The sequence below is a fragment of the Phoca vitulina genome, unplaced genomic scaffold, assembly GCF_004348235.1.
Source record: "Phoca vitulina isolate PV1807 unplaced genomic scaffold, GSC_HSeal_1.0 scaffold24, whole genome shotgun sequence".
In the NCBI taxonomy this organism is placed as follows: Eukaryota; Metazoa; Chordata; class Mammalia; order Carnivora; family Phocidae; genus Phoca; species Phoca vitulina.
Genome location: NW_022589727.1, coordinates 21,165,682 through 21,182,150, shown reverse-complemented (window position 1 = coordinate 21,182,150; position 16,469 = coordinate 21,165,682). Strand labels below are relative to the sequence as shown.

Sequence of the window (16,469 nt, the reverse complement as noted above, 5' to 3'; positions counted from 1 at the left end):
GGGTTGTTTACACCATGCTACCAAATCCTCAGGACAGGAAATCTGAAAAACTGCAACCACCGCCCAGGCAGAATTGTATTGCTTTTGGTGCTAGTAAGCACATGGTAATTTTTCATTTCATCGTTGTGGAAGAAGTCGCTCTGCACCTCCCTCTCCACAGCTCCACTCACTACTTAGTTTATGTTTTAAAGCAATAAAGCAACAAATGGGTCTGATTAGGAGTTTCTAAAAGGGGAAAAAAACCCAAAAAAAACAAACCCACACTGGGACAACATGATGGGCCACAATGAAAGGAATTTCCTAAGAAGCCACTCAATAGTCCAGCCTCCTTCAACATGATCAATTTCAGATCAATTTTAGGGATGGTGGGTAGAAGGGTGACTTCTTCCAACCAAGGGGATTGTAGTGGAGTTTTTGATCTCTGTCTTTTTTGGAGGTCCAAGAGTTGTAATCCTGCTCTGAGTTCTGTAGGGAGAGCATCTCATGGTAATTTCGGATTTAGCAACAGCTCTATCCGGGTGACAGTGAGCGCGCTCGCCCGTGCCCCGTTTTTCTCCGGGCGCACCTGGAAACTTTGAATCCCGAGGACATTTCTCTCTTTGGTTTAATCTTCTAATCCTCCATGCCCCCAGAGACGTTTGGGGAAGGGACAAGCTTACTCCGCCACCCCCGTGACACTGTTGCTCCCCAACTCTCTCACCCCAAGCTCTAGATAGTTCGGGGTCTAGAAACAAGCCCAGCAACAGCACCTTTCGCGCACACCAAGGGTGAACATTTGACCGCCCGGGAGGCGCTTTCTTCCGACTTCGTTCCGCCGCGGGTCAGACGAGGCAAAGGGAGCCCCCGGGCAAGGCACCGCGTGGAGGAGAGGCTGGGCGAGAGAGCGACTGGGCAGGGGCGAGCGCGGGCCCGAGGGCGGGGCGGGCGCGGGAGGGCGCGAGGGGGCGTGGGCGCGGCAGCCCGCGCGCCCCGGCGGGCCAGGGGGAGGGGCGCTGGCGGGAGCGGCGCCTCCCGCCCGGGGTGAGCAGCGCGCGCGGCAGCCCCGCGGCACAGAGCGCCGAGCGGGGAGCGCGGGCCGGCGGCGGAGGCGAAGAGGGAGGGCTGGAGCGCAGACGGCCGACGCGCGGCGCGGCTGCCATGGGCGCGCAGTGACCGGCTGTTCAGCGCGAACTTCCTCGGCGGCGCGTAGCTCCCTGGCTGGCGGTGCGTCTCCTCGGTCACCATGAAAGGTAGGGCGGCGGCGGGCTGCGCGGGGCTCCCGGCCGGCAGGGCCGGTTTGGGGCGCGCGGGAGGGGGCGGAGATGCAAGCCAGCGCGAACTTTCTCCGCGCGGAGGGCCGGGGCAGACGCGCCGCGGGGCTCGTGCGTGCACGCGTGGGGCGCTCCTCGGTCCCGGAGTTGGGCACGGCAGGAAACCTAGATGTTCGGGGTTTTGGGGCGTGCAAGTAATCCCCTCCCCATCGTGTCGCTGCAAAGTAGTTTGGAGCCCTAAGTCGTTGTTTACGGATTCCAGTTCTCAACTTTTTAATTGAAAAAACATGCCGAGGAGAGTAGAGGCATCCTCATTCCCCCCAGTCGATTTTCCGCTCTGCGGCGCTCCACACTCCGTTCGGGGTCCTCTCCTCCCGGCTGGTGCCGTTTCCCCATCCGAGAAGTCGGTGTGCTGCCGGCCGGGTGTTTCCTCTGGGACTCGGGGATGTTCTTGGTGCGTCCTCCCCACATCTGGCAATGATTAGGTGCCCGCGGAGTTCAGCTGGCTCGGAAAGTGCGTTTGGCATCTTTCTCCATCAGACCCACCGATTGGAACATAACTGCTCTCCGTTCCGCGTCCCTTCCACGTGCCCGCCTGTGGAGTTGGTGTGCCCACGTGTGTTCAGAGGTGACACAAATCGTCCCGTTGGTCGTCTCCGGGGCGGTGTCCTCTGCAGGCCGGTTTAGGGAAGTGTCAGATTCCTTTAAACGGAATCACAAGGAGAAGGGCTTTGCGGGGCAGCCTTCGCTTTATGAGAAACATAGAGATTGGCCAGCAGAATTCTGATTTACATGTGAGATAAATAATTACAACAGAGGCATCGAAGGGAATCGTTTGGGGATGGGCTGGTTTGGTCTTTACACAAGACTCGGGCCTGAGTGAGGGGGCTGGGTGCGAAATGTCGTCCGACCGCGGTGACCGCATTTCCAGCCGCCAGAGACCGTGCCCTGCTGTCCGAGGGAGGTGCCCTGGGAGCCCCGCACGCTTGGAAAGTAACTTTCGCCTCTAGGTTTCCCTGAAAGGAAGTCCTCGCTAAACTCTCCCGAGCGATAATGTCCTACCAATTAGCTACCCTTCCAAGGTGTCGGTTTCTCATCAGGAGACCCTAGGAGGGGCAGGGACTGAAAGTGAGCCTACCCACAAGACAAACAAAAGATAGGATACGCTTTTCTGGCCAGGGAGTTATGAAACGCAGTGGTGTGTGTTCCTTCTTTTTCCACTCAGTTTCTCTTCTCTCATTTACATTTTGGGAAACACTCAGTTTCTTCGGCCAGCACTGATTAAAGGATCCTCTTGGCAAGGAAAGAGTTCACAGGCTACGCGTTACTTTGGGGCTCAGTTACCATCATTTTAGCCAGAAGTTAATCTTCTCACTGCTGGTCCTGAGGCCAGTAGTTTCTGAACTGTTGGAAAAGATAAGCTGACTGCTCACTCCATCAGCTCCCGTGTGGGTTCCTGAGCCCTGAAAATCTTGTTATGCTTTTTGACTGGGTAAATGACCATTATTGCAGTTTGGGTATTTTTCAGTGTTACTCAGATCTGCCACGGAAGACACGCCGGAAAGTCCTAAACATGTCTTTGTGAGATTTACTCTGCATTCTGGACCAGCTTGCAGACCCCCTGGAGAAGGCTCATTGCTTACCCTCTGCGATCCAGGCACTGCCTAAAGGCCCCACATACCTTCTGTCCCAGTGGGGGAGGGGTGATAAGGGACTGGTGAATCCCAGGGTAGACTACTCACTTTGAAGTCCTCTTTTAAAAGGAAATATTCTGTAAGAAGTTTGCTTACCAACTATTGCCGTATAATTTACATTCATTTGTCCGTTTAGTGAAATGGGGAAGGAAGGGGACAGTCATAATTTTATAGTATCTACTAAGTGCCAACCACTGTGCTATACCCTCTCCAAAGCACTGTCAGTTAATCCTTTCAACGACACTATGAGGTAGGTATTTTAACCCCTACATTATAGATGTGGAAGCTGAGTCTAGAACAAATAGGAACTGGCAACCAGGAGTGTGGTAAGCACTAAAGACAAACTTTGCCAGTTTCCCTGTGTTGCTTGGAAAGAGCTAGGACACCAGGTATGGTAACTTCTGGTGTAGACCAGAAGAAAAGTAAATCTCAGACAACTAAGTAGCCAAGGGGGTGGATCCAAGAAATTGGACACAAGCCTTCTGAAGCCAAGCACAGAGTGTATTTCTAGCCCCAGAGGAAAGCCGCCTTTACCAAGTGGAATTATCTTGACAATTTGCCATTAGGTAAGCAACCCAAAGTTTTCCTTGGGTTTGTGATTATGTTGCATAGTTATTAACTCATTATGCTTAAGAAAGCCAGCGTTTCATTAGAATTTAATTTCCCTAAATGATAGAGGCCAGAGACAAGCCTTGCAAATGCTTAAAGTATTAACTTAAAACATTTTTTTTAGACAAATAGAAATTATTTGTGGACATCTTAGAAATTATAGAAGTTTTTTTTTGCCAAAGCAAAAATTTAGCTTCTTCACGAGTCAGACACCTTTATGAGGTTCCTATTTGACTTTCTAATTCTGATGTTTCAACCTGGAACATGGCCTGTGTAATAAACCTGGCTTTGGGAGGTAATTCCATATCTGCCATGAGCCACAGCGCCACCTATCTGTTGCATTCAGCAAATATTTGTCTCCGTTTTATTTCCTCCATCTCTGGAATCACAAGTACCAAAATAATGACATCATTATATATTTTCCAGCAGAAAATTACTTGCCTCGTTGCTGCAATACTTGCAGTCTTCCAAACTGATTAAAACACGAAGTTGGTTTTAATTTCCGATTTCATTTTCAATTAGCTGTACTGCACCATAGGTCTCACGGTTTTGGATAAATATTCACATTCTTTTTGAAGGAATCTGACTCCTTCAGAGTGAGGTGTGTCATTATTAAATCACATTTCTAGTTCTGAAAGTTGGGAATATTGGTGAGTTTTAAAGCAGCAGTTGTGGCCTAAGAGATGGCCCAAAACAGCCACCAGCGCACGGGACCACAGAGGTCCAGACCACTGTTCTCATTTAACACAGGGAGGAAGTTGGTGCCATCAAAACATAGTATTCAGTTGCTTATTTTTGTGTGCTTGTATATAAACATTTCTGAAATACCGTTGGCAATAATACTTTAAAAATGCTCTGGTAAGCAGTCTACTGGTTGTTTTTCTGGACTCATGGACTCCTTGCTTTACCACTGTCTCTAAGATTTCTTGTCCTTTTCTTTTAGATTTTTTTTTTTTTTTTTTTTTTTTTTGACAGAGAGAGACACAGCGAGAGAGGGAACACAAGCAGGGGGAGTGGGAGAGGGAGAAGCAGGCTTCCCTACTGAGCAGGGAGCCCAATGCGGGGCTCGATCCCAGGACCCTGGGATCATGACCTGAGCCGAAGGCAGATGCTTAACGACTGAGCCACCCAGGCGCCCCTAAGATTTCTTGTCCTTAACTGGGATTCGTAAACAAGTGTTTAAGGGCTGACTGCATTGAAAGCAACATGTTTGGGCACCTGGGTGGCTCAGTTGGTTAAGCGACTGCCTTCGGCTCAGGTCATGATCCTGGAGTCCCGGGATCGAGTCCCACATCAGGCTCCCTGCTCAGCAGGGAGTCTGCTTCTCCCTCTGACCCTCCTCCCTCTCATGCTCTCTGTCTCTCATTCTCTCTCTCACAAATAAATAAAATCTTAAAAAAAAAAAAAAGAAAGCAACATGTTTTATGAAAGGAACTGGAAACAAACTGAGGCCTTTTTTCCTTCACTGATTGGAATTGGGGCTGCCCTTCCTTTGGAAGGTAAATTTGCAATCTAATTATACTTTTGACTTTTCATTAGTTTGGGGATGCTTAACATTCTTAATCCAAGGTTTAATTATTGCTAAGTATAGATCTTTCCTGTGGTCTCCTCCACAATTTCCCAAGATTGTGCCCACCCCCCCGCCTTAACCATGCAGCTTATGCACTGATAATGGTGTGACTGGAAGAAGCTGGCAGATGGTAGCTGTCAAGCTATAGCAAAACCAGGTGCCTAATTTTCTGAATTAACACTTATTTTCATTAAAATAGTGTTTTAAAAGCAGTTGATACAGCTGCCAAAGCAAGTTAAATGGCCCTCGAAGTACAAGTTTTCAGATGGGAAGAATAGATATTTAAATTTTGTGACAGAAGAAAAGCATATTTCACCTGGGGTGAACACAGCATGTGAGTGATCTCTCAGGGGGCAAATCTGACACACGTCTCCCCATGGTGGGAAGGAGGGGTGGGGTCCTGGGAGAGGAAGCCCAGAGCAGTGGCAGAGCGCAGCCTTCCTGTTGGCAGTGTGTGTCTGTGGTGCTTTGGAACTTCAGTGGGTGAATCAGAATGGGAAGAATCGGGCAGACGGGTGCGGGGACAGCATCCTAGGTCTGGGAGGTAATCGTCTGTGAAGAGAGTCTACCCGCACCACGGGGTCAGCTCTACCAGGCTGGTTCTGCTCTCTCCATCTTCTGCCATTCTGAAGGCACGGGCTCACTCTCTCTCAGCTTCCAGAGTTCCTGTCTATGGCCTGGAAGCAGGGAACAGGGTCGTGTGTTGGAAGATAAATGCCAGGGACAAGGTTGATCTGAACCATGGTTTATGCTCACAGACAACTTAGGTGTGACTGATGACCACTTAGTGTGCCCACTTATTATTTGTCTCTCTAATAATAGCTAACATTTATTGAACACCTGCCAAGCCAAGTGTTATTTTCTCCATTTTGCAGATGGGAAAACTTAGGCTCAAAGAGATTAATTAATTACCTGTAAGGGCATCCAGCTAGTCATTAACAAAACTGGTATTCAAATTCAGGCAGTCTGACTCAAGAACCCACATATTACACCTCTAGCTTAGACTCCTTTCTAGCCAAACCCTAATATTCCACTCAATCAGCACATCTTTGTTAGGTACCTACCGTATGCTGCACTCCACTAGGTACGAAGTGAGCAACATAGAGAAGGTCCTGTCATCTGGACTCAGGCCTATAATCACCTGGCATCGAAGGTCTGAAGCGCATCAATTTGATGTGCTCTTCAGCCAGCCACTGGAGGATCCTCTCTAGACAGAAGCTCTTGCAAAGATAAAGCAGATGCCAGGGTCGTTGCAGTGCGTAGAGTTTATCTTTAGGAGGTTTTGCTTATGACTGATTGAATGAATGTGAATGGCCCACTGAAGCCGGCAACTCTGAAAGCAGCCTCTACACCACAGTCTTGCTGACAGGTTTGCCAGGAGATGATGGAACATTGTCAGAAGTGCCATTTTCGAGAATAGACTGTAACCACCAGTAGGTGATCAGTTAAAAAAAAAAATTAAAAAAATTAAAACAGTAGTAGTAGAGACAGTAATAAACATTTTGAGCAAGGGATAGGGAAGGATAGACATTCTTCATAGAAAGTATTTCATTCTTTAGTGCTGACAACACAGTTTCTAACCACACCAACAAAGCTTGAGGGAGGTAACTTTCAATCAAGCAGTGATTTGATTTCTGTTTAAGTGGATGATATTTGAAGAGCCCAAACCAATATAGTACCTTGAAAGGGTCTTGCTGATTGCTTACGGGACCTTTGTAATTATATGGCAGCGAAAGCCAATGTAAACAGAAATTAGTAGTCCCAAGTGAAGATGCCAAAGAGCTAACCCCTGAATTTACCATGCATATTCAGTCAGTGCTCTTTAGAATATAAAGGGAATGTGTTTTTCCACATGGGAGAAATTTTTAAAATTAAGTAAATTTATTGGTCTTGGATATATTAAATATGGATCCTTTATGCTTCCTGAATGGTTTAGGATTACAAATCAGTGTCACACAAGGTCGTAGTCACTAGCTTGAGAAATTGGACATTTGACATTCTGCCTAACTTGTACTTGGCTTTTGTGGAAGTAGTTGCACTGCTTTGGGCCTTAGTCACTTCCTTATGACATAGAAATGCTAGGAAACTGGCTGATATTTATGTAACAACTTATTATTCACAGGCAAAATAGCCCACCCTTATGACTGATAATACATACTTTAAAATATAACATTTCATAAAATGTAATCATACGTAGTGACCCCAGGAGTTGAACCTGAGAACTTTATTTTTTTTAATTTTTATTTTTAAAAAATTTTTTAATTTTTATTTATTTGACAGAGACACAGCGAGAGAGGGAACACAAGCAGGGGGAGTGGGAGAGGGAGAAGCAGGTTTCCTGCTGAGCAGGACCCTGGGATCATGACCTGAGCCGAAGGCAGACGTTTAACGACTGAGCCACCCAGGCGCCCCGAACCTGAGAATTTTAGTGTGGTGGCAAGGAGTCTGGGCTGTGAAACCAGAGGGCCTGGTGGCCATATGCAAATTACCTAACCTCCCCTGAGGGGCCTGGTTTCCTTATCTGTCAAAGGGGCAATAGTAATGGCATCTGTCCAATGCCATTTTTGTTTGTTTGTTTTTTGGAAGATTCAATAGGTTAGCACAGATCAGTTGTTTAGAATGGTGTCTAACAGGTAACGAAAACTCAAGACATTTTAGGTTTTTTTTTTCTTTTAAGATTTCATTTATTTATTTGACAGAGAGAGAGAGAGTGAGAGAGGGAACAACAAGCAGGGGGAGTGGGAGATGGAGAAGCAGGCCTCCGGCTGAGCAGGGAGCCCGATGTGGGGCCCGATCCCAGGACCCTGGGATCATGACCTGAGCCGAAGGCAGACGCTTAATGACTGAGCCACCCAGGTGCCCCAAGACATTTTAGTTTTTGTAATACTGTGTAATTGTAACCTGCTGCTTCCTCCAGGCAGTAATATAATTGCCAATTATGAACCATTTAAGTTAATCAAGTGATACAGTTTATACCATGAAGAATAGAGTTCAGTTTTGAAAGGAAAGTAATTTTCAAATTATGAATGTGTTAAAACTGACCTCAGGGATAGGAGGGAGCTGTGCTGTCTATAACAACAGTGTTCATGTTGGTCCACCTCCAGCTGCTCGCTCTTGTGTTCTTGTCGTCATCATAACGTAGTAAAACAAAACAAAACAAAACAAAAAACCAGCCCTACTGAAAATGCAGGGACCGTGTTTATAGTGAGTTTGTAATTCAAATGAAATCATACAATTTTCTCATTTATGATAGTGGTAGAAAATTGATTTAATATTTGTAAATACATTTGATTTGCCTACGAGCACTAATTTTCCTGGAGCACCATTGTTCAGGTGCCTATTGATAATGACATAATATTTTCAAGATTTGTAACTCAAATCCAGTGTCCAGTTTTATCCAGTACAAATATGACATAAAAGAATCAAAACATAAAACAAATTTGTCTCTAAGGAACTATTAGGACAGAGGTATGTATACATATTTTTTTTAAAACTATATGAGATCATGTCTATTTCACTGCTAGTGTTGATTTGCCATTAAGCTGTCATATTTGTATCTTATTATTTCTTTGGGCTACCAAATCCTAACTAGCTTTTACTTATTCTTTATTTAATATAGTGTTTAAATATATTCAAATATTCTTTATATTAAATATATTCAAATATTCATTTAGTATATTATTGAGACATATTCAAATATTTAGTACATATATAGCCTGTCCTCACGGAGCTTGCAGTCTGGTGGGCAGTGTAAGGCTTATGCATAAATGACTGTAATCTAAGGTAATATGTGAAAAGTGCCCTATTTGAGGTTCAGATAAATGTTGCCAGAGGACATGGGAGGAGAGGGCGACCTGCCTGAAGTCAGGGGTATTTTCCTTTGGAGGGATGATGCAAACCTGATTCATTATCTTGAATTAGAGTTCATATTTCAGATTGCATTATTCTAATTGTAATTGAAGAGGCAAATTATGCATCTGGGCACCCCACAACCTTAAAGTATGACATTTCAGTGTGGGAGGTGAGAGAAAATCGAAGTTTTCTCAAACTTTCTCTCCTAAGCTCAATGTTGGTCTCTCATTTGTAATTAATTATATTACTTTGGCATAATTGTTTGGATAACCTAAAGTTATGTGATTTCAAAACAAAACAGATGTATCATTATTTATTTGGTCGGGGGGAGGTTTAGCAAAGACCAGTTATTTTTTGCATGCCTCCAGAGAAATGGACAGTATTAGTTTTTCTTGACAAATGACCCATGTATTTGAGGCCCTTCCAGAGCCCTTATAAAATTTGAGGCAATGATTCCTCTTCCTCTGGACTTTCTTATTATTAACCTGACCAATGTTATTGGATGAGGGGGTACCTCATAAAAGAAAGGGAAGCATGTCCTCTCCTCTGTAGTTACCCATGAGTAGTAGATGTGGGGATCAAGGTTTTGAGTGTCATATTTGTTTCTTACTTTTTAAGTTGTCAAAGTTGACTCTTGGGGGAAATCTGGTTTAGGCCCCCACTACAAAAAAAAAAAAAAATCACTTCAATTTTGTTGGACTATAAAGGAAGGAAAAAGGTATTGCATCTCCCTTTACCCTAAAAGCAAGTATCTGCTGTTTTTACAAGCATCAGATTTGTAAGTTGTGCCAGAAATTGGGGTCAGTTTGTGTCTGTAATATTGACTAAAAAAAAAAAAACCACAACTTATACCATTGAACCAAAAAGTGATCCCATTGTTGCAAAAGGTAAAATTTGAAAAGCACCTGAGTAATCAAAATAAATCTTCTGTAATATTTAGAATAATCTAGAAGTATTTAAATTGTACAAATTCCTTGATCCATTTGGGGTGGGGTAGGAGGAAGGCCCGGAAGGCAGATCTAATTACCCCATCAAAATTATCCTGAAACTCAGTATTTTGCTACACTGCACTGAGCTCATTCACTTGCACAGTACTTAACAACTGCGGCCCAGAAATGCCAATAGGGCAAAGCAAACTATACAAGGGGCCACATAAGGTTTTATATTTATAAAGCTATGAAGCCAGGGCAGATATACCAGTTCTGCTCTTAGGGTTAAATCAAGATTAAAGAGTGTCTGTCTTCGATTTTTAAAGCTCAAATTCATTAAGATACATCTTTTTCAATATCAAATAGATACTTCAGTGCCAGTTAGCTACAGCCCACATTGAACCCACCCCGCATGTTACCCTTGCTAACCAAACTTCCTTGCTGTCAACCTCCCCCATATGCTCAATTCACACTGGAGCTTCGTGTCTTTTGAAACTCAATCATTGGGGCACGTGGGTGGCTCAGTCAGTTGGGCATCCAACTCTTGATTTTGGCTGGGGTCACAGTCTCAGGGTTGTGGGATCGAGCCCCAAAGTTGAACTGGTGTTCAAACTCAGGTCTTACAATTCCAAAGCCCAAGCTTTACCAGTACATCAGTCTAGCTTTAGGAGAAAAGTCCTCCAGAGCAGTACAGCAGTGTCCCAGGGCAGGTCCAAAATACTTAGCAACCCAGGTGATGCTCTGAGGAGGCCACAGTTCCACAGACAGCTAACTCCATGAAAGCTCCTCCATGCAGCACTGGCCAGTGGAGGGTGACGGTAGACTTGGGGTATTTGGCCCCAGGAGCGCAGGGGCACTTTCCTCTCCTCACCACCCAGTCCTGCTACAATAGCTATTGGTGGTGGGAACTCATGGGGGAACAGCCGGCAGGAATGCTTCTAGCAGAGCATTTCGCCAGCTGGTTTGGAAGCAGTTAAACATTTTACCGCCGCCCCCCCCCCCCCCACACACACATGGGACTGTACTGTTTTATTCTAACAGCGATGGCTCTAGAAGAGCTGGGACTGCATTGAGGTGGAAACGGCACAGAGTAGCTGATGGATACACACATGTGGATGGCATCACTGGACCCAGTTTGGAAAAGAAGTCTGAATTCAGCCTAGCCTCTGTCCACGGTCCTTCAGCCTGGCTCCTAAAAAAGTCTGAACTTGTTCTGTTCAATCTGGCATTTGTCAGAACCTGCGCTGTGCCAAGGATTGAAGGCTGGAAGTCCATATTCTGTTGCCTCAGGTGGAACTCTTCACGCTGGCCCTTTGAAGCAGGGTGGACCTTGGACCTCTGGCCCTTCTCTGGTCGTCAGCGTCTGTAGGGCCTGAGCACTCTCATTTTTGTCTAGCTGATTGGTATCTTCCACCCACATTCCCTTGTTTGTTGCTTTAGTTTTTTTTAAATCAAAGTCAGAGATATACATAGTTTAAGGAGTCAAATAATATTTATTATGAATGAGATTTATTATGAAAAGAGGCAGTTTCCTGCCCGGCCCACCTTCGTTTCATCATTTTCCAGTCCCCAGAGGCAGCCTCTTCAGAACATTTGTAGCATTTTCTTTCGGCATTTACTTTTCTTGCGGTTATCCACCGATGCCTAACAAACCATCCCCAAACCCTGCAGCTTAAAACAGCAGTTGTTTATTTGTTCAAGATTCTGCGATTCGGGCTGGCCTCTGCTTCCTGAGGTGTTGGCCAGGCTGGACGGCCTCCCCCTCGTGGCTGGGCATCAGCGGGGTGGCTGGAATGGCTTCCTTCCCTCCATCGTCTCTCATCCTCCAGAGATCTTCTCTTCCGGGGGGTGGGGGGGGCCCAGTCCAGCACGGTAGTTGGATGTTGCACATGGTAGCTGGCTGACAGGAGGGTGAAAACAGAAACTGAAAGGCATCTAAGGCCTGGTTCCTGAGGGCACCCACTGCCGCTTCTGGCAAATTGCATCAGCCAAAGCAAGTCATAGGGCCGTCCCAGGTTCAGGAGAGTGGAGATGGACTTGCACGTGGAGGGATGGAAAGAATTATTGGTAGTCCTCTATGCAGGCCCGTCTGCCACAACCCCTTTTCTTTAAGTGACGTGCTTATGGTACTCCCTCCTCCTCCTCTTCTTCCTCCTCCTTATTACTACCATTATTTTGAGTTTAGGCATTATATACTGACTTCCCTTTATAGCAGATAAGGATTTAGTTCTTTTACCCTCATCTCCACCCAACACCCTCATAGACACCTTCTGTTGCCCTCCATCATCCCAATATAGTCACATCACAATCTTGATTTAAGCAATATTCAGTGTTCATATTACTATAATGGTATAAATGCTATTCACAGCTGACTGCTGTTTCTTTCTTGCATAACTTCTCTTCCTCTGGAGTTAATAATCCTCTTGTTATTTTGTGTGCTTAGCTTCCTATGTATGTACACATCATCATTCATCCCCAGAGTCTCTTCCACTTTCCTGGATCTCTACGCATGTGCTCACCTATAGTAGACATTCTTTCATTTCCATCTTTTTGAAGAAATCTTCCCCAGAGTCTTCTGACCTACTCAGGGTTAGGGTTAGATTAGAGTGCGTAGTGTGCATGCACACGGATACACACACACGTCTTTCTGGGTTTGTTCCTTATTTTAGTGGAATGCATTCTCTAATAATGTCTTGAAGAAAGTGTGCATGAGAGGTACATTTTTGGGGGATCTGTAGATCTGTAGAGATCTTTATGTTACCTATTTATTCATTCGAGAGATTTCTGCATAGGAAATAATTTAGCCTTAGAATTTTGAGGGCATTGATCTATTTTCTTTTAGTTTTGCTGTTGAGAAGTGAGGTCATTCTTTTTTTTTTTTCTTTCCCTTTAAGTAACCTTTTTCTTTTTTTCTTTTCTCCTGTCTGGAAGCTTTTAGGATTTTCTTTTCGTCCTCAGTGTTCTGAAATTTTATATTGATGTGCCTTGGAACAGATCTCTTTCCTTTGTGCTGGGAAGTAATGGGCCCTTTCTCTCTGGAGACTCCTATCCTTCAGTACTGTAAAGTTCTGTTCATTTCATCCTCTCATGGTTCTCTACCCAAAACACCCAAAACACCCATTATTTGAATATTGGACCCACTGTTTTACCCAAAACACCCATTATTTGAATATTGGACCCACTGAATTGATTCTCTAAATTCTTTTTTTTGCCTTTGTTCTTTTCTATTTACTTGCTTTTTTCTCCCTACTCTTGGAATATGTCAACTCTATTTCCCGACTCTTCTATTAAGATTTTATTTTTGTGATCATACTTTTAATTTCCAAGAACTTTTTCTTTTTCTCTATGGTTCTTTTATTATAGCATCCTATTCTAATTTTATGGCTATATTCTTATCTCTTATCTCTCTAAGGATATTAATGCTAGAATTTTTTTTTGAAATTTGTATCATGTCACGTAATATGTATTTCCTCCAAATTTCTTTATCTGGTTTCTTTATTTTCATCTTTGTCTTTTCGTGTTAGAGGCTGTGTCGGATGTCGGGTGTCTTCTCATCTGTAGGAATAGGATATTATAAAGGTTAATTAGAACATCTTTGTTTTGGTGGGATTTGTGAACTGTGACTGTCACTCTAAGCTGAACTGGCTGGGCTATTCCGCTGGGGACCTCCCAGAATCAGAATCATTCGTTTGTTTTTCTCTTAACTGGTCAGATTTCCCAGGAAGAACCTTCCAGTCTTTGGCCTGAAGGGTCCAGGCTGGCTGATTAAGTGGGAGAGGAGGACCGTGCGTCTGGACATTCCATGTGTAAACTTTCACCTTTTCCCTGACTCCACTGCAGTGCCCTCATCTCAGCTGTTCCTGGTGTCCTCTAGACAAGAGACCTTTTGTTTTTAACTTCTCTGAATAATGAACCTTACACCTTCTGCTGTAGTCGGTGGGGGAGGGCCAGTTACCTAGCTTGGTGGGGGGACTTGGGAGGTCCAGCTGCTTTTTTTTTTTCCCCACAGACCACATAAACTATTTAAAGTGTGTAAGTCAGTGGGGTTTTTTGTTTTGTTTGCTTAAACCATCATCACAATCAATTTTAGAACATTTTTGTCACCCCAGAAAGAAATCCCATACCCATTAGCAGTCACCCCCTATTTTCACCCTAAAACCTCCAGCCCTAGGCAAACTTTGACCTGCTTTCCAACTCCATGAATTTGTCTCATGTAGACATTTCATTTCATATAAATGGAGTCTGTCATGACTGCCTTCTTTCACTTAGCATGATGTTTTCAAGGTCATCCATGTTGTGGTGTGCCTCAGTGCTTCATTCCTTTTTATAGCTGGGTCATACTCCATTGTATGGCTCTATGCTAATTTATCCATTCATCGTTTTGTGGACATTCAAGTTGTTTCCACTTTTCTCTGTTATGACTAATACCGCTACAAACATTTGTGTGCAAGTTTTTGTGTGGACATGTATTGTCATTTCTCTTGGGTGTATGCCTAGGGTGGAAGGGCAGCATCATATGGTGTCTCTATGCTTAACCCTTTTGAAGAACTGTCAGACCATTTTCCAAAGTGGCTACACCATTTTGCATTGCCACCACTCGCATATGAGGGTTCTGATTTCTGCACATCCTTGCCAACATCTATTATCTATCTTTTTGGTTACAGTCAACTGCTTCTTTAATATATGTTCATCCCATCCTTCTATTTTAGCCTTACCTTGGTTCTCCTTCAAGAGTGACCTGTGCCCCAAATTCCTTAGCCTTTTCAGGGTTCTGGGGTAGAAAGCATTGCATCTTAGCTTTTCTGCTGCTAGCACAGGGTTCGGTTTCTTGGGTCTGTGGGGTCAGTGACCATCATGGTGTGGAACTCAAGGGCCCCCCAGATCTTGGTCTTAGTCTTGGTCTGTCTACTCATAAGCTGTGAGACCTGGGGTCAGGTTATGTACCTCCCCTGAGCCTTAGTTTTCTCATCTGTAAACAGAAGCATAATGAAGGAGAAGTACCTGACTTATAGGAGGTATTAACTAAATATTCTCTTATTTTCCCCAAACATGGTGGATATTCAAAAAGAAAAAGATTTAATCTCTTTCTTTCAGGAATTCTTCAGCTGGTAGTAGAGAAAGACACATGTATAACTCAAATCTACTTAATTTTCAACAACTATTGAGTATCTGTAACATGCCATAAATGTACTAGAGGCTGAGGGTACAACATGGCAAGTTTCCTGCTTTCAAATGGCGTTCCCTCTGGTGGCATGAAAACCAGGAACTGGAATATGGGGCAGACGGAGGAAAGTGCTGTCAGATGGACCCAAAGGGAGTGTAGGGGAAGGAGAGGTAAATTCTAACTGTAGGGCATCACACACGGCCCTCAGATTGATTGGAGCATCTTCACTTGAACTCACTGAGATTATCACGTCCGCAGGCCCTCAGTACTATAAAGCATCTGGGATGCACTTAGCTTGGGTCTACAGGGTGTGAGGAAAAGGTTTTGAGAACAGACTACAACACTGCCCATCATGTCAGGCTTATTTGTCATCCTCAAGCCCATCTGTCTGCCACTGTGGGCCCCATTGTAGTCTTTTGCCCACTAAAATGTTCAAGTGATAGGAACACTTGACCTCTCATCTTCTCTCGTGGGGCTTGTGTAGCCTGTGTGGGTTGCCCATACAGACACAGAGCCATCAACTCTGGATTCTTTCTCTTTCTCTGGCTCCATCACCAACGTGAATGGTCTGTCTGTTACCCGCACAGCGGGGAAAATGTGGCAGTGGGCTCTGGGGGCCAAATGAACTGTAGGTAAGTATTACCTAACCAACGTCACCCAGCCTTTAAGGATAGGAGAAGAGGATTCTAAGGTCAACTGTTGAAAACATGGAGTAAGATAAAGTTAAGCAAGTTTTTTTCTCTTTCTATTAGCACTTCTCAGATCTCCAATAGTTCAAAAACCACTATGAATTGCCAAGAGAGGGATAGAGTATGCCGTGTTTCCCAAATTCTCTTTTTCACTCCAAAGGAAAAACATTAAGAAGATTCATTTAACATACTTCTCTGTGAGACCTTCCCTGATCATCTGAGTGAGATGTGATCTGTGGTACGTCACTTGTACCCCTGAGAGTTGGATGAGACAAAACTTTGTATTCTTTTAGTAGCCACTATAAGAACTCCTGATCCTTTTGGGATGAGGCTTAAAACAAGAACCAGGAGATCCTTGAGTCTTCTTAGGGGTCACCTGGAAGGCCTTTGTTTTCTTGAACCCCTGAATGGGTTTGAGTATGTTAATTTGGAGACAGAGCTGAATTGCTTTAATAACAAAAATATAGAGACATTTGAAGTTCCCAGGGAAATTTCAGGAAGGAGACAGGAGTCAGTCAGACTAAATGCTGCATGGGAAAAAGATCAGAGAGGAAAAAGAAAACAAACAAACAAACTAATGGTAGGTCTGCTGAAAAGAAGCTTTGGGGGGAGAACAGAAATGTCTAATGGGAAACTTTAAGCTGCTTGCTATCAGGGGTGCAGCATAAATCACTCTTTTGTTTCCACTGTGAGATCCTCAGTGATGCCTCCT

The 16,469-nt window shown here is 44.4% G+C and overlaps 1 protein-coding gene across 1 annotated transcript in view; it reads left to right on the top strand.

Moving 5' to 3' along the window:
* The first annotated feature begins 1,043 nt into the window (after nt 1-1,043).
* The window catches only part of COLEC12 (collectin subfamily member 12), a 186,129-nt gene continuing 170,703 nt past the window's right edge, over nt 1,044-16,469 (top strand). The window contains exon 1 of the mRNA XM_032421205.1: nt 1,044-1,229. Coding sequence (XP_032277096.1) covers nt 1,223-1,229 — 7 coding nt within the window. The 5' untranslated portion in view covers nt 1,044-1,222. The remainder of the gene's footprint in view (nt 1,230-16,469) is intronic.